This window comes from Cnephaeus nilssonii (genome assembly GCF_951640355.1).
Source record: "Cnephaeus nilssonii genome assembly, chromosome: 11".
Lineage (NCBI taxonomy): Eukaryota > Metazoa > Chordata > Mammalia > Chiroptera > Vespertilionidae > Cnephaeus > Cnephaeus nilssonii.
In genome coordinates this window covers 62,183,700-62,202,733 of record NC_137082.1, presented here as the reverse complement: position 1 = coordinate 62,202,733, position 19,034 = coordinate 62,183,700, and the positions used below count along the sequence as shown (strand labels likewise).

The 19,034-nt window shown below is 42.5% G+C and overlaps 1 protein-coding gene across 3 annotated transcripts in view; it reads right to left on the bottom strand.

Moving 5' to 3' along the window:
• Positions 1-19,034, bottom strand: part of RAB31 (RAB31, member RAS oncogene family) — a 116,920-nt gene that overhangs the window by 58,330 nt on the left and 39,556 nt on the right. For all 3 annotated transcript variants that reach the window (XR_013814252.1, XM_079785245.1, XM_079785244.1), the window contains exon 2: positions 8,569-8,648. Coding sequence is in view for 2 of the 3 variants with exons in the window: in XM_079785245.1 (XP_079641371.1) it covers positions 8,569-8,648 (80 nt within the window). In the remaining variant the exon portion in view is untranslated. The remainder of the gene's footprint in view (positions 1-8,568; positions 8,649-19,034) is intronic.

The window sequence follows — 19,034 nt, the reverse complement described above, 5'->3', positions numbered from 1 at the left end:
ATCACCAAAAAAAATACTATCTTATTCCCATCCTTCTTGCATAAATGCAGGGATAAAGATGGATAGCTTAATAAATAGTTATGCTTTCTCAACAAAAAAGGATGAATTTGAAATTCTTAGTAGATAATAAAACACATGGTATTTTCTTTTTGCATATTTTCTTTTTTATTTCCCGTATTTATAGTTTTATTTAATTTAAATATATTTTTATGTTCTTTATTTTATTTTCTATCACCATTTATTCCCAAAATACCCTCTTCCACCTCCACCTATCCCCCTCCACCACTCTGTAATCTGTGTTCATAAGTTCTTTTTCTTTTTGTATATTTTCTCTTAATAAGCATTTTCTTTGTGCTCATGAAAGATGTACAAATTTAATACAAGAAATGTTTAATACCCTTGACTTTTTTTGTGTAATATAAAGCTTCCCCGTCATTAAAAAACAGCAAGCATCCCCAATAATGGGACAACCAGACATGAGAAGCCTCCTACTGTGATGGAATAAGTACATACATCTCCTACACAGCGTTCTAGCCAAAAAATGTTTCATCTGAATTTAGCCATGAGGAAACAGGCAAATCCAGGATGTGGAAGATTTTATAAGGTAACTGGCCTGAATGCTTCAAATAAGTCAATGTTATGAAAAGCAAACAAAACAAAAGGCACGGAGATTGATCTAGAATCTAGATTAAGAAAGAAGCAAGCAATAAAACAACCAAATGCATTCACTATATGGACCTTGACTGGATCCTGGATTAGGAGATAAACAGCGTTAAAAGATATTTTGGGGTCAACTGGAGGAATTTAAATTTAGACTATATGTCAGATATTATCATTGAATCAAAATTAAGTTTCTGGGTATGAATAATGTTCTCATTCTTAGGAGGTGCATACTAGAGTTTTTAGGGGTAAAGTGTCAGGATGTCTTCCTTCACTTCCATATGGCCCAGCTGGCCCAACCAGGCCAGTACAGAGTCCAGCCCTGCATTCACTCAGCACTCATCCCAGTAATATTTCCTCAACTTCCACTTTACCCTAAGACAAATTACAGAATTCCCAAGGAGAAAAGTATAAATTCCTGCAATTCCCGCATTATTCTCACAACATACATATACGTACCATGGGTTAATAGAGAGTTCTAATTATCAAACATATTTTTCTTATGTGATATGATGAAATATTATCAACACAACTTCTGTCCCATGATACTTTATTTCTTTAAAAATGTTCAAAATACATTCCAAACTACTGATAAGAGCAAAAATAATTCAAAAAATGGAAATATCTCTATTACTTTTCTTATTATAAAAGCAATATATGTACTTTGCTGAAAAGAAAATAAAAATCAATTGTCCATCTCACCACCTAGCCACAATCATTACTAATAAGTTGGTATATATCCTTCCAAATTATTTTCATACAACTTTTACCCCCAAATTGATCATAAATTTTGTTTCTTCTCTACTTTATATATCATGGACATCTTTCTGTTTCTACAAATACAGATGAACATCATTATCTAAATGATGTTATACACCATGTTAGGAATTTATTCACTACTCCATTGATAGACGTTTTGGTCACCTATTTTCATTATTATGACAATAATTAAGTGAATATCCTTGTACCTAGGTCTGTGGATCCTTGTACAACTACTTCTTTGGAGTTAATTCTTAGAAGCAGGCATGCTCTACTTCGCTACAGTCACCAACCTGTGGATTGTGCCAACCACACATCCATGGCAATGTATGGGACCATCTTCTCCCCGACCAGTACTAATCCTTCAAATCCTTTCCAGTATGACAGGTAGAAAATGCATCTTAGTCCTATTTTTATCATGCTTATTAGAGGTTTGAACATCATGTTAGTGTTTATTATCCACTTGCATTTTTCTTTTGTATCTTTAGTTCATGGCCTTTTGCCCACTTTTCAGTTGGGGTGCTCATCCATTTCTTATGCTATTTTAGTATTTTATACTAATCTTTGTAATAGTATCCTTAAAAAACATTTTTTGCAGTTTAATCTTTGCCCTTTAACTTTGTTTATGGATTTTTTTGCCATAAATGCCTTTAATTATTTTTTCATTTTTTAAAATATATTTTTATTTATTTCAGAGAGGAAGGGAGAGGGAGATAGAGATAGAAACATCAATGATGAGAGAGAATCATTCATTGGCTGCCTCCTGCATGACCCTACTAGGGATGGAGCCTGCAACCCAGGCATGTGCCCTTGATCTGAATTGAACCTGGGACCCTTTGGTCCGCAGGCCAACGCTCTATCCACTGAGCCAAACCAGCTAGGGCATAAATGCCTTTAAACTTTTATGTAGACCAAGCATGTCAAACTCAAAGGCTAACATGGGCCAAATAAACAAGGTTTAAGTTTATGTGGGTTGCAAAAAAAACAAAAGCTTCAATTTTCATAGAAATGTAGGTTTATTTCGATAGAGAGATGCTGAATACAAAGGGCTGAAATAAATGAGTAATTGTTAACATAAAATAATAGAACATTTTAATAAAAATTAATATTTTTTCTTGAACATTAACTTACCAAACACTGAATAACTGCACAAGTTAATAAGCATAACGCAAATAAACCTATTTTTCTTGTTCTCCGAAAGTGAAATATTTCCTGTTGCATGCACCAAACAAGTCAGTCCAAGACTAATGACATGGCAATCAGCTGCTAAAATATTTGCTGCTAGTATTAGAGGAGAAAAATGGTGCACCTGTGTGTAAAGCACGTAAGGGAAATGAATGCAACACGATTATAGTAATCAGTCATTAGGGAACGTTGTAGTTCATTATTAATAATTATGTATAACAGGATAGTGTAAAAATTAAGTTACGAAATTTTTATTAAAACGTTTCTTACATATCATTATATTGGCTGGGCCACAAAAATATTCGTTGTGGGCCGCATGTGGCCCATGGGCTGTGAGTTTGACATGCTTGATGTAGACAGCTATATCAATATTCTGTTTTTGTATTTTTTTTTTGTTTTTACTCTGATATAAGATGGATTTCCATTCATTCCTCTATATGTCCTAGGCAACAGGATAAATGCTACATCAATCCTATCCTTTAAAAGTTCTCAGACTTGGAAAACTAAGTTCATGCCTTTAAAATCTCAGGATCATAGACTTTAGAGCTGGAAAAAAACATGAAATATCCAGGCTAACCCCTCAGTTTACAGGTAGGGACAGTGGGGGCTTCTGAGACCCGAAAGACCACATTGACCTTGGTCAAAGAAGAACCTGAAGGCCAAGTCGGGAAAGAATGCAGAGGCCCTCACTGCCAGTCGGAGTGGAATGAGCGCTTAGAAAGTCTGTCAGTTCACTCATCTGTGAAATAGGACCAATATCTACTCTACGTGACCTAGAGGGCTGTTTTAGGATGAAATGAGCCAATAACATCTGTGAAATTTCCCCTTGATACACAATAAGCCTGTGAGGAACAGCTTTAGTAACAGTAATATGCATCATATATGTGTATATACATATATACAAATACACACGTACTAGTATGTATGCACACACACACATGTACATACCCTTCTCTGTTCCTAATTTCTTGCCACTAGGAGAAAGACTATCAATATTTGGAATCAAAATTGATCAAGATTAATCTTTTGGTTGTTTAGGGTGTTTTTTTTCAGCGTCTTTGCTAGCTTTCAATCTTAAGAAGCTCAAGTGTCTTTTCTTCTCTATGGACTTCCTTCCAGAGTGGTAAAGAAGGAGCATTGAAAATGCTGAACTGACTTCATTATCTGTGGGAACCGAAATCTGGCAGAAATAACCCAATTTCCTTGTCAAAGTTAAAACAGAGAGGGAGATACACACACACACACACACACACACACACACACACACACACACACACACACACGATGTTAACACAATCTGCTTGAATAGCAGAGCCAAGATTTTTCAGGGTGAGTCACAGGAGACGATAAGAATTAACTCTTTCAATGCTAAGACTATGACATTTCATAGCCTATGGCCTTTTTCCAATTTAATGCTACAATCATTTAAAATTGTGTTTATGAAGAAATTTGAAGGTGTAAGATATGTTTAAGTTTGAAGTCTACAGGAAAAAAAAATTTTAAATCATATATACAAAATTTTTCTGAATTTTCTAACGCTGGTAAGTATATACAAAAATAAGGACAACCTTTCTGAAAAACAATTTGGCAATATCTATCAATAACTTTAAATATGTTCTTATTCTTTGACTAAATTACTCCATTGCTATGAGTTTAACCCAGTGAAATAAAAAGAGGTACATGTAAGTATTTATACCCAAGGATATACATCATAACATTATTTATAATATTTTTAAATATTTTAAACAACCTAAATGCCTTAAATGAAAGTAGAGCCATTAAAAATCATTATTGTTAAAGAACATTTAATGGCATAGAAGTCACAATATAATGTTAAATGCAAAAATTACTTAATGCATACAGTATATAGGAAAAAAGACCGGAAGAAAATATAGCCAATGTCTGCAGTAGTTACTCTAGGGGCAATAGGTCATGGGTAATTTTTATAATTTTCCTCATGGTTTTCTTCACTTTCAATTTTTATAATGGGTACATAACTAGAAAAAAAAACTACTATTTTCATCATGTTTTAAAGATTATGTAACATTATAGGAACATGTTCATAATATATTAAGTAGAAAATAGGATAAAACTATATATATTATGATTTTTATTTTATAAGTTATGTGTTTTTTAGCTTTTTAGAGTGAACATGAATTTTTAAAAATTTTTTAATACTCACCTGAGGAGATACTTAACTGATTTTTAGAGAGAGAGGAAGAGTGAGATAGAGATTGATGTGAGAGAAAAACATCAACCAGCCACCTCCTATACACACCTCGACCTGGAATTGAACCTGCAACCTACATATGTGCCCTGAATGGGAATCAAATTCATGACCTTTGGTTTATGGGTCGACACTCCAACCAACTGAGCTATACCAGCCAGGGTGAACATAAACTTTTATAATCAGAAAAATTAGACTTTAATCTTGACTTTGTCAAGAAAATGCACATATAGAATTTAAAGTATTCTGTTTATGCCATCTTCCAAGAAATCTGTATTCATGAAAAAGAATAAAGAAGACATACGTGGATAAAGAATACATGCTGTAACACGTTAGGTAGTGTGTGATACTGTTTTTGTTTTTAGATATTTATGTATAGTCTAAACTTTTCATAAAGTGCATTATAATTTAAAGATACATAATGTTTTAGTTAATACATAGAGTGTTTTTTAGAAAAATTTTAGGCTTACAGAAAAATTAAGCAGAAAGTACAGTCAGTCTTCATATAATACATAATTTTAAAAAAAACACAATTACAATGCATTTGCTAGACAAAGCACTGTCAACAGTATTTGATTGACTACCAATGATCCATTGGGGCGGGGGAAGGCTTCCTCATGCTGCCCCTCCCACCATGAAGTAGCGTTTATTTCCCCTCCCTTGAACCTGGGTTGGCATTATGATCAACAGATTGTGACAAAAATGACATACTTCTGTATAGGCATAATGATGTTTATAACTATACACTAGTAGCCCGTTTGCACGAAGATTCGTGCAATAGACCTTCATTCACCTGGCTGCCTGCACCAGTTTTCTGCCGGCACCAGGGACCCAGGCCTTGGCTGTGGCCACCGCCTTCTGCCTTTTTCAGGGTCGGGGCTTGGCCCCGGGCGGTGGCCTTGGGCTCGGCAGCACCCAACATCCTTGCTAAGGATCGCAGGAGCCGACCCCCAGTGGTTTCCTGCGATCCGTGCAGGCTGCCCACTGGTGCCCAAGGCCGGGAAAGCCTCCGCCCCAGGCTTTCCTGGCCTTGGGCTCACCGCACCCAGCGTCCCTGCTACCGATAACAGGAGCCGACCCCCAGTGGTTTCCTGCGATCGGTGCAGGCTCCCCGCTGGTGCCCAAGGCCCGGAAAGCCTCGGCCCCTGGGACCCCCGGGAGCGGCGGGAGGGGCGGGATGGGCACGGCCAAGCCCCCCCAGGTGGCCGATCGACCCGGAACCCCCGTGAGCGGCGGGAGGGGCCGGCCACGCCCCCCCCAGGTGTCTGATGGACCCCCGGGACCCCCGGGAGGGACGGGAGGGGCCGGGCCACTCCCCCCAGGTGGCCGATCAACCCCCGGACCCCCAGGAGGGGCGGGAGGGGCCGGCCACGCCCCCCCAGGTGTCTGATGGACACCCGGGACACCCGGGACCCCCGGGAGGGATGGGAGGGGCCAGGCCACGCCCCCCTGGTGGCCGATCGCCTCCGGGACCCCCGGGAGGGGCGGGAGGGGCCGGCCACGCCCCCCGGGTGGCCGATCGCCCCCCGGGACCCCAGGGAGGGGCAGGGCCATGCCCCCCTAGGTGGCCGATCGCCCCAGGAACCCCGGGGAGCAGCGGCATGGGCCCGGCCACGCCCCCCGGGGTGCCGATGGGCCCGGCCACGCCCCCCAGGGTGCCGATCGCCCCAGGCACCCCGGGGAGTGGCGGCATGGGCCCGGCCACGCCCCCCCCGGGGTGCCGATGGCCCCAGGCACCCCCGGGAGCTGCGGCATGGGTCCGGCCACGCCCCCCGGGGTGCCGATCACCCCAGGCACCCCTGGGAGCGGCGGCATGGGCCCGGCCACTGGGCACCGCCATCTTGATCTTCTCAACGGCGGATATGCCACCCGGAGTCCCGCCCCCAGCCTCCTGCTGGCCCAATCGTGGGCATAGCGGAGGTGCGGTCAATTTGCATGTTTCTCTATTATAAGGTAAGATAACAGTTATATTTAACACTTTTATATATTTACCATATTTGCGGTAGAAGCATGCATTGCCTTTTTATTTTTAAAAACAATATCATTGCCCTAGCTGGTTTGGCTCAGTGGATAGAGCGTCGGCCTGCGAACTGAAAGGTCCCGGGTTCTATTCCAGCCAAGGGCACATGCCCGGGTTGCGGGCTCGATTCCCAGTGGGGGGCATGCAGGAGGCAGCCGATCAATGATTCTCTCTCATCATTGATGTTTCTATCTCTCTCTCCCTCTCCCTTCCTCTCTGAAATCAATAAAGAAATATATTTTAAAAACATATATCATTACAAAAGAAATTCAGATGTTATCTTTTAAAAATTTTAAGTTCAAAAATAGACAATGAAAGTTTCTCTTCTAGAAACATACTTCAGAGTTAATTATTCTTATTGGTCTTACTTTTATTATCAAGAAAGACAAAGTGGCAAATTAAGGAGAAAAAAAGTACTTCAAAGGGAAGAGTAAAAAGAATTTCCTCTATAAAACTGTCCCCAATCTACAGAAGTGGCTATGCTGGGAGACAATACTCCATGGGTCTCTTGCAAGCAGAGGCACTGTCTTTCTCCCAGACTGTGTTTTCAAGGATGTCTGTAAAGCAAATAGCCTTGGTAGGGAGAGATAAGGTATCCCTTTGGAGCAAAGCACAGACATGCCTACTGTCCATTGTAAAAGATTCAAGTTCCCTAACTTGGGGTTCCTCTCCTATAACACAAGCTACTGCATGTGGAGTGTCACTTGAACCTCTTCACAGCACCCTATGGAAAATTGGAGCTTAGGGAACCAATGTAAAATAATACTGTAGCAACTGCTATTTCCCTTGCTTCTGACCCAGGCGTCCTGTGTCTTCTGTCAGCATCCATGACACTGGGAGAGTTAACTTGTTGGCTTGACATATATTTTTGTGAACATGTTTCTTTAAGTCACTTTTAACTGCAAAATGTGTTGGTTTTTCTCACCTCCACCGCTCCAACCACTGGCCTATCAACCAACTGTTCTTGAGCATCTGCTTATGCCCTGCCACTAACGACCAACAGAGACAATCGCCCACCATCAACCGTACAGAATTCCCAAAATATATACATGCATTGTTTCCCTTCTGAAGAAAATGATACTTTGCTCTCTGCAAGGATCATGCTATCTTCAGGGAGAAACATAAGTGAAGCCAAGCTCTAAGAGACTGAAAAATCAAGCACCTGCAAAACACATAGCAAAAGCACGTCTGGCAAAAGAATCCAAAGAAAAGGGGGAAATGTAAGGTCAGGGACCCAGAAGTGAACAACCCACCCGTCCGTCCCCAAGCATTAGAATGGAAATGCTGACACTCGATTAATCCAGAAGATGAAAACCAATCTCTCCCACAGACTAGGCAGGCACCTCTGCCATGTGCGTGCACAGCATTTCCAGGTTTACTGGCAGGTAAGTTACAACAGAGCCTTTGGGGATTTGCCCTGTGTCTCATCTTCCATCTGGAAAGAAAGCTGGCATCATTTTCAGAACAATACTCTTTGAGATCAAGGAAATGACCTTAGACTGCAGCATGACAATAGTTGGCTAGGAAAAAAATCACTGACAAGAAAGTAAGCCCAGACACACAACTTAAAAGTGACTGAATTGCTGTCAAAGTCTTTCCCACTGAGATTGATTCTCACTGGCTGGGATGAAACCTCTTGGAGGCTCAGGCCCAAAGTGACCTCTCCGAGTGCTCTGAAGGGAAGAAATGCGAAAGGGAGGAACACACAGAAACTTACCCAATGGTTGGGCTGATGTTGTGATCAAAGTGATCCTGGACAAATCGACACACAATGCTCGATTTCCCAACCCCGGTGTCCTGGAAAAGAAGGAGGACACACCATGAATATCAACGGTGCCAATTATAAACTAGTATAAACACAGAACAAGAGGACAGAGAGGTCATTTCTGGTTAATTGTGTGGGGGGGGGAGTGGGGAGGGGCATATTTTCTTCTATTTCTTACCAGTAATTTCTTTTTTTTTTTAAATGCATGCTGCTCTGTGAATAACACGAGGCTCCTTATCTTTTTTTTTTAATATATTTTATTGATTTTTTACAGAAAGGAAGGGAGAGAGATAGAAAGCTAGAAACATCGATGAGAGAGAAACATCGATCAGCTGCCTCCTGCACACCCCCTACTGGGGATGTGCCCGCAACCAAGGTACATGCCCTTGACCGGAATCGAACCTGGGACCTTTCAGTCCGCAGGCCGACGCTCTATCCACTGAGCCAAACCGGTTTTGGCACCAGTAATTTCTATAATGAAATTGTATTTCTTTCATAGAAAGAAAAGAAGTATGGTAAAAATAAGTTTTAGAAACATGTCCTACATATATATAATAATTAAACTAGAACTGACATGTCCACAATACATATATTTTCAGAAATTTGGAAATTTTTAGAGCAGTCTAGAGAAGTTTGGCAAAACACCACATTATTTTGGTAGAGATAGAATTGACTTTGTTCAAAACCTCGGTGTTCAAAAAAATCTATTTTTCTAGGTATCACCTTGTGAGATCTATGAATTTTAATTTCTGTATTTCTTTTTTGTAAGTTTTTTTCCCCCAATTGGTTGAGAGAGAGAGAAACATCCGTTTGTTACTGCACTTATCTATGCATTCATTGGTTGACTCCTGTATGTGTCCTGACCGGAGACTGAACCCACAATCTTGGTGTATCAGGGTGATACCTCTAACCAACTGAGCTACTTGGCCAAAGCTCTAATTTCTGTATTTCTGACATTTTCTCTGTAGAATCTGATGTTTGCATAATAATCTCCAGTTTTGCTTAATTATATGAATTCATCTCAGCTCTTTCTCTATTAGATAATTCTTCTAAGCTAATTAGGATAGAGGTCTACTTACACATTAGAAATCAAATATATGTACTAGTATTTCTACCCAGTCCCTTCCAAAACCCTTGCAAAATGGGTTAAGGAATAAAATATACAAGGTCAAAAGAGAAGAGAAGAGATAACACCAGACAAGTAAAGTCAATGAAAAGCACTTGACCGAATGGTCACTGAGAAAGAAGCGCTGGAGCCTTAAGTGCCTGCAGGAAGGAAAGCTAATGAGAAGCAAGTCAATTCATGCCACCGAACCATGAATATATTAAGAGCTGAAGGAGCAAGTTGAAATCATGGTCAGTGAAAGGTTCACACAAGCATACCCTCAGCGCTCCAAGCCACATACCAGAGAACAGACCCTCCTGATGGGAGGGCGACTCTCCAGGAAACCTGCACCGATCGTGGTTGGGTTTGGGCACTTCAGGTACAGCTCCAGGGAGCGCCTGATGCTTTTCCCTGCCCTGTGCAAGCCCAGACAGCAGAGGCAAGGAATCCCATCCTGGTAAGAGGTAAAACCGCAGCTCCTGATGCTTAGAGTCCCCCGACTAAAGGCCACGTGTGCACCAGTGGACAAGCCTCGGTGCAAACAGAGCTTTGGGCACTTTAGTCTTATAAAAAGAAACAAGAAATACCAGGACTTTATACACAACAAGAAAGCAGGATGCTCATTCAGAAAATAAGGCTGATCGTACTCTCTCAGAGATTACAAATACAATGGTAGAAGTGGAAATTTCAAAGGGAGAATTACAAAACAAAGTTGGGAGATTGCCCAGAAAGGAGAACAAAGCAGTTGCCAATAACTCCTCTTCCCAGAGGGGTGACAAGGCCAAAGGATGGAGGTCGGCATACTATCAACACAGAAGTCCTCATCCAACTGTGCTTATCTGACAGGATCATGGACACATTTTGAGATCTATAAGTGAAAGGGAAATGAGACCCAAAAAGAAAAAAAGAATTGTCAGACAGTACCTAGTTTAAAGGTACAACTTCAAAAGCGTAAATATGAAGGAGAAAATGTTAAAACTCAGAGAAATGTGTTTTTCTTTAGACACAAATATGAAATAAGATTTGAAATACCAACTGGCAATCTGAATTAGTTTTACTCCTTCTTGCTCCTATAGTTAGGGGGCAATTCCAGCAAACCTCAGGGAAGAGGGGCATTGGCTGGCGATACTCATCAGAAAATCATTCTCCAGAGGTCTCCCATGCCGATGAGAGCGGCCTTCGGGTTCGGAGCCATAATAAAACAACGGCACCAAAAGCCGTTTGTCTGCAGTGAGCAGATCGATGTGCAGAGTTCAGAGAGGAGACGACAGAATTAAAACTTCAGCTCCTCGGATTCCAAATCAATGCCGCTGCTATTTCTGAGCTGCACTGCACCCTCACTATGGATTCCAGCTAATGTTCCCCGCACTCCCCCAAACCACAACTCAGTTCTTTTCATCTCAGTTGCTTTTAAAACCCCTGTGGATGAGTGGCTCCTGGCCCTCCTTTGAAACTGAAGAACTGTGCTGCCTTAACCTTGAAGACAAGGAAAACCCACTCTTTTACAAAGTGAACCTTTTTCTGCAAACTGCCAACACTGACCCCACTAATTTTTATTTTATCACTGCCACGTTCGTGGGGTGCAACCCCTCCCCCATGCTACACAGCTTCTAAATTTATTATTCCAGAAGAAATGCTAAGTCATTCATCTCTGGCCTCTCTGAGCATGTGAAGCCATTCCCACAAGGGGTAAGCAGGTTAATGCGAGGGTCTGTCTTGTCCCTCTCCAGACCTCTCGATCACAGTCTAGGAATTCTCTTTCTCAGGACACTTCTATGCATCCATTGTCCACGGGCCCAGCAAGCAATCATCAAGTGCTACCTTCCACGTGCCAACTGTAGGCGAGCCCTGACCAATGGGTGATAACCTGGCCCCTCCCCGGCTTCCTGGTCTCAGATCCCAGAGAGAGCGACCTTCCGGGGTTCTGAGCTATAATAAAACAACTGCACCAAAGGCCGTTTATCTGCAATGTGCAGATCAATGTGCAGAGGTCAGAGGTCTACGACCATGGAAAGTGCCTGACAGAGGCAAGTTCCTGCACACAGGGCCGGGCAGGGCTGCTCTGCCTGTGGCTAACCCACCGCCCAGGGATCAGGAGACAAATCCTTACCTCCCAAGTCTTTTGCTTTTTTGGCCCTCCTTGGTGTCCTTTCAACTTACGCCAGGCTCACCCTCCTTCCAAGCTGAGAAAATGAGCCCCCTGAAATGCCCCTAGCTCATCCCAGGCCCTCCCCGCTGTTAGCGGCATGGCACTTACTCTCTGTGGTCGGCCTTGGGTGTACAGGCTTTGGCTACAATGAGTGTCTGCAGTCAGGACTCTGGTCTAAGAAGCACATTTGGGAGTCTATCCATTCACTCTACCCAAGAGCTCTGCTCAAAACAACTGGCTCTAAATCCTCCAAACAGCCAAGCAGCTCCTGCAAAGGTGACCCTCAAAACACCCCTGAAGATGAAAAATTCAAAAGCCATCTTATTCATCTCTACTCATCAACTTCTACAGACAACTCAAGTTAAAACACCAGCTTTTATGAATCGTTCAAGCAGCAAACCTGCTCAAATTTGGATTTAACAATCAATTCTTCGGTCAAATACACTCAGTGTCTCTGTTCCTTTTACAACTTCTTTTCTTATACATTTGAGATGGGGGAGGGAAATAACAGGACAAACAGATAGGCAAAGTTTTAGTTTGTTTCAGAAAAGAAAATATTCTTACAAAAAAAAAAAAAAAGCCTCAAATCATCTCTGACCAGTGGCTTTGTGAGGGCTCAAGAAATGACCTCCAGAACCTCCTTCTCCCAGGCCCCTGCTGTTCCCCTGCTGGCCACGAGGGGAAGGCCCTGCTCAAGGATTGCTGAGGTGGCCTGAAGCCAGGAGACTGGGCAATTTTCATGAATCACTCAGCTTTGTGATTTCCTTTCCTGAAGGAACCTCATTCAGACATGACACATACACAAGAGGAAACCGTTGCCTGTGAGTCATGACTATCACACAGGAATACCTACAGGTTTAAAGCAGGAAAAGAGAAGAAAGCCTACTGGGTGAATAAAGGAGTCAGTGAAGAAAGAGAAAGGATGAGAGAGGAGGATCATGGCTGCCCACCATTCTCTAAAGGCCCCTATATTGGTAGTGGACTTACAGCAATGGAAGGAAACTTGTCCATGCGTGTGTTTTTCCATTCTATGAGAAGGTCGAAGCCCATCTTGCAAATCTCCTAGTTTTGCAAAAGAGGAAGTTGTGTGACTTCCTCAAGGTCACACAGCTGGCTGACAGAGTCAGAACCAAATTTTCTGAGTCCCACTGAAAATCTCTTAAGGTTCTGACCAAGTTAAATCGCCTGCCTGCCAAAGTACATTGCTTCAATAGAAAAGGCCCATTCTCTAGGATTCACAAGGAATACTTTTATTACTGCTTTCCAGTTTTACCTTCCATAGAGTATCCTGTGTTCTCAAGATATAGCTGCTGAGTGTTTTGTTGTTGTTGTTGCCTATAATGTGGAGGACATACTACCAACTACTGGGTAGTATGAATCCACAAATCAGAAATAAAGTTTGCTATATCCTGCCTCAGGGATAACCAGTGTTTCACTGTATCCCCTGTAAGGTTGATGTCAGATGCATTCTGAAGACTAGCAATTAGTCCCAACTAACTGGGAACTGGATCTCGCATGATATTCCTCCCATATACATTATTTATTGAGGCTCATTAAAACAATTCTCTGAGAACAACCACTTACTCTGAGACATGACAATCTCAGCTTTTGCCACGTAAAAACTCTAAGCATTATCTGATCCACTCCTGAACTCCTGCAAGGGGCTTCTGGTAGGAATTCCTACCTTCCAAGATAAAGAATAGTAAATCCTATGCAGATATATCACTGCTACCTAATCCTCTCTGATGGAAGACATCACCAATCAATTCAGAACACATTATGTTACTGAACCTGAAAAAGGCCTCAAAATCTTTTCAATCCAGCTCTGCAGAGAATCACAACTCAGAACAAATGGCTGTCCTCTCCCATAGCTGACTGTTCCCTCTCCAACCTCACTAAGTGCTGCTCTGCAGCTGCTTTGGACACCTTTATAGGTGGTAAGGTTTTGGAGGAAACTAGTAAGGAAAATACATTGTTGGTAACGTTATAAATCAACATGCCTCTTATGGAAAGGAAATCACAGACCATAACAAGACACACAGATACAGGAATTCCACTCCTAAGATTAATTGAAAGAAGGAAAAATGATCACAAAAAAAGTTAATTGAAGTATTATTTATAAAAATTAGAAATGGCCTAAAATTAACCATAAATTAAATCAATTATGGCATAAACAGTAATCTTTTCTGTTGTTGTTAATCCTCACCTGAGAATATTTTTTCCCCATTGCTTTTCAGAGAGAGTAGAAGAGAGGGAGAAGGAAAGAGAAAGAGAGAGATAAGATGAGAGAGAAAGAGAGGGAAACATCAATGTGAGAGAGACACATCGATTGACTGCCTTGTGCATGCGCCTCAACCAGGACCAGGGATGGAACCTGCAACTCAGGTATGTGCTCTTGACCAGGAATCAAACCTGAGACCCTTCAGTGGGTGGTTGACACTCTAACTACTGAACAACACTGGCCAGGGAACACACTAATCTTTTTTTTTAATATGTTATTTATTTCAGAGAGAGGAAAGGAGAGGGAGAGAGATAGAAACATCAATGATGAGAGAGAATCATTGCCTCCTGCATGCCCCCTACTGGGGATGGAGCCCACAACCTGGGCATGTGCCCTGACCAGAAACAGAACTGTGACCTCATGGTTTCATGTGTCGATGCTCAACCATTGAACCACACTAGCTGGGTCAACAGTAATCTTTAAGCTTTCATTTCATGCTTATCAAAATGTGACAGAATGGCCCTAACCAGTTTGGCTCAGTGATAGAGTATCAGCCTGCAGACTAAAGGGTCCCAGGTTCAATTCTAGTCAAGGGCATGTACCTTGGTTGCGGGCACATCCCCAGTAGAAAGTGTGCAGGAGGCAGCTGATTGATGTTTCTCTCTCGTCGATGTTTCTAACTCTCTATCCCTCTCGCTTCCTCTCTGTAAAATATCAATAAAATATATTTTTTAAAATGTGACAGAATACTATTGTATATGTAATCCTTTGAAATCAAAAGCTAAATAATTAAAAGTGCTTTGTATGTGCCTAGGTGGTTATTAATGAGATAAAAGGATAAAAGGAAATAATTTAAGCAAGAATAAATTTACAATTCTGAAGCTCATGACCTGTTTGTAACGCAGTCACTATTTTTGCCCATCTCTCCTTTTTAAGCCATTTGACCTTAAAATTCCTCCACAAAATCTGGTCTTCTTCTAGAACTTCCAGTTTCCAAGTCATCATCGTCATCACCCATCCAGTTGCTCAAGACAGAAGCTTGGGAGTTGCCCTTGACGTCAATCTTCTTCAGCAGCCATACCCAATCAAGCACTAACTCCTGACCATTTCTTCCCAAAGAGCCTCAAATTTTTATTCTTCTTTTCATCTTCTCTGTACTATCTCAGTTCAACAGAAGTATACTTCAATGTTCTCCCCAAGTTTCTCAAATCTCTAATTTCTACCAAATCTTTGCATAAGAATGAACATCTGATCACACCACTACTTCTGATAACTTCTCAGTACTCCGAGGAGACCAAATCCTAACCATGGTCCACAAGGCTCTGTATGACTGGACCCTTGCCTCCCCCAGCTTCTCCCCTACCCCTCTGACCTTGTATTCCAGTCACAGCAGTCTTTTATCATTTCCCATTTCTTAAAAAAAAAAATGTGAAAGAGCAGAATACAATTAGCCCATAATATGAGTCATGGAAATGATAAATCCAGCATCTGGTCTAGGAGTCAGAGAAAATCCATGTAGCAAGGAGTTTTGCATTTATTTCTTTGTTTCATTCAGCCTTCCATTTATTTGTTTAGACTTTAAGCTTTGCATGCTTCTAAAAGGTCTTGTCTTACACGTTGATAAGGCATTAAATTTAGGAGGACTGCAGAGGTCAGCCAGATCTTGTGAGTGGAGATAAACAAGATAAGGAGAGAAAGAGGCAGAACCATAGAATGACAAATGGTTTGATCTTCTGACCCAAAATGTGAGAGAAGCCATCAGCGGCGCAGAGCCCGACCCAGTGGAGTAAAGGTCCTGTCAAGGGCACTGGACACGGCCACCATCCCCCACGCCCTTGCACACAAAGGCCTTGTGTGAAGACAAACTGGAGGCAGATGCAGAGAGGAGTGCCTGGTGATAGGGGACAGTGCCACTCACATCTGGCTATTTTTTCCTCTTTGGGAAGATGGAGGAGAAATCTGGAGGAAGTGTGTGCTGCTGCAGAAGAGAGGAGGTCATGAGCAAAAGAGTTTCCGTTTCCTGTATCTGTAGGGCACCACAACGCAGGGCTTCATCACCACACCCTGTGTCAGAAGACCAGGTCCCAGTCGTCCAGGCCAGTGAAACCCAGGGTCCTTTTGACTTTGATTAAATTTAGTTTCAAATCCTAGCTTTAGAAGTTATGTATATGTGCCTTATAGAGACCTGGTATAACCAGCAACCCCTGAGGCAGCAGAAGACAGTAGCCTGGACCTGACTAATGATCACAAGGTCCAGTCCTCTGGCAGGCTAAAGACAACATTTTGACTTAAGTTATGTTTCAGTTCCTGAACTCTAAGGCAGAGTGACCCGCTGGCTGCTTTCCCGTGAGACCAGACAGATGCCAGAGCTGTCCTCAAGACCTAAAGAAATGCTTTATTACCTTTACCTCACCTTCGACCAATCAGCTCCCAGCACCACCCTGAGCCCTCTAACCTACAGTGTCTTGTGATTTTGCCCTATATAATCTGTGACTTATAAGACATCGGGGAGTTCATCCTTTAAGCATTAGCTTCCCAATCTCCGGGGTGGTGCCATTAATAATAAAATACCCAATCTTTCCCCACTGCGGTTCTCGGTGTTGAGTGTTTGCCTCTGCTAGTACCGGTGGATGAATTCTCTCTGCTCTATAACACCAGCGCTCCCCAATGGCAATACCAGTCCTTTTCACAACCCAAAACCTGGGTCCACCCAGAACAGAAAACAGAACGGAAGTCAACACAAAGGAATATGCCTCTGTCAGGCTCAGGAATCAAATCCGAGAAGCTCTGTAGTCTGCACTTAGAGGCTTCAAAGAAATCCCACAGAAATGCAGCACAAATTCCATATGAATCCACTTTTTTAAAGCTTTGGCCAAGATGGAGAGCACACACACATCCCCTCCACTTCTCTGCACTGGAATTATAACAAAGCAATTATGAGAACTCCAATCGCACACACCCTTTACAAAAGTCAAAGGCCACTGCTTCTGAGGAAATGAAATTGACCGAACTGAGGACTCAAGGTCAGAATCCTACACATCACTCCCAGAGCTTCCACCGTGCTCCCTGGAGATCTTGATTCTGTGTTTACACGTCCCTTCCCACAGGAGGACTGAAGCACTTTGTTCCTGGATACTGTTCAAGGTTATACTACAATTATACACATAATGGGCCTATTGGCCTCTGACCCTAAATAGTGTCTTGCTGGTATAAAATAATTCCTATACATCCCTAGGACAATTTACCAGATTCTTTAGCACTGAAAATGGTTCAGTATTTATCAATCAAAGGAACCACTACCAAAAAAAAAAAAAAAAAAAAAAAAGCCATAAAAGCAAAAAGCATCACTAAATTCAAATCCATAATACGCTTGTTTCATTACCACATATTCTATCAGATTTCCTCTGGTGGTGGTGAGATCTCTATCCAAGCAGAGTAAATCTCAGCCTTCACGCTATGTTCTTAGGAAAAAGTGAGCTAACAATGCAAGAAAATCCAACTCTAGGCATCTTACTGTATTTAGAAAACCATACCACAAAATTATTTGAGAGAAACACAATATAAATAAAAAGCTCCTGAGCATTCCCAGAAACAACTCGGCAATTCCTCGTCATGGTAATGAAAAATGCCAATGGTGCGTATTATAACAAATGTCTTAAATCCATTTACAAAGGGGAACTAACTATAGATATGACAAAAATGAAACTAAATTGTCATACTGAAAAAGGTGGAGTGAGGGCATGAGTGAAGGGGGGGTGGAGGAGCAATGGGGGGGGATGAAGACACATATGTAATACCTTAATCAATAAAGAAAAAAAAAAAAGAAAAAGGTGGGTTCTGCCCCAAGTCTGATAGTCATTAGATTTTGTTTTCTCTATCTCATGGGGGGTGAAAAAGCTTACAGACCTAATTTTTAACATATTAATAGCATTAATGAATTTAAGCATTAAGGTTAATGCCCCCATGGAAATTAGTGAACATAGCTTAGAAATTTCACAATCCTCTAGCCTGGCCAGTGTGCCTCAGTGGTTGAATGTCAACCTATGAACCAGGAGGTAATGGTTCGATTCCCAATTAGGGCATATGCCTGGGTTGTGGGCTCAATCCCCAGTAGGGGGTGTGCAGGAGGCAGCCGATAGATGATTGTTTCTCATCATTGATGTTTCTATCTCTCTTTCTCTCTTCCTCTCTGAAATCAATAAAAATAAATTTTAAAAATTATAGAAAAGAGAACTTTAAATAATAATAACTAATAATCTAAAGTCCACATACAGAGAATAAGGTGCAAAAATGACTAGGAGAGATGTGTGTGGGGGAGAATTCTACTAGAGAATATCTATACTAATAAAAGGGTAATATGCTAATTAGACCGGATCAACTGGACATCTTCCGGATGTCTGAATTCCTTCTGGACAAAGCCACGGTGGCGGGGGCTGAGGCAGAGGCAGTTAGGGGCGATCAGGCCGGCAGGGGAGCAAGCAGTTAGGGGCCATCAGGCCTGCGGGGAAGCAGGCAGTTAGGGGTGAGATCAGGCCAGCAAGGGGGAGCAAGCCGTTAGGGGCGAGATCAGGCCAGCGTAGGGGAGCAAGCAGTTAGGGGCGCGATCAGACCGGCAGGGGAGGGCAGTTGGGGGTGACCAGGCCGGCAGTGGAGGACAATTAGGGGCGACCAGGCCTGCAGGGGAGGGCAGTTGGGGGCTATCAGGCCGGCAGGGGAGGGCAGTTGGGGGTGACCAGGCCTGCAGGGAAGGGCAGTTAGGTGGCAATCAGGCAGGCAGACGAGCGATTAGGAGCCAGCGGTCCCGGATTGTGAGAGGGATGTCCGATTGCCGGTTTAGGCCTGATCCCACATTGGGCCTAAACCGGCAGTCGGACATCCCCCAAGGGGTCCCAGGTTGGAGAGGGTGCAGGCTGGGCTGAAGGACACACACACACCCCACCCCG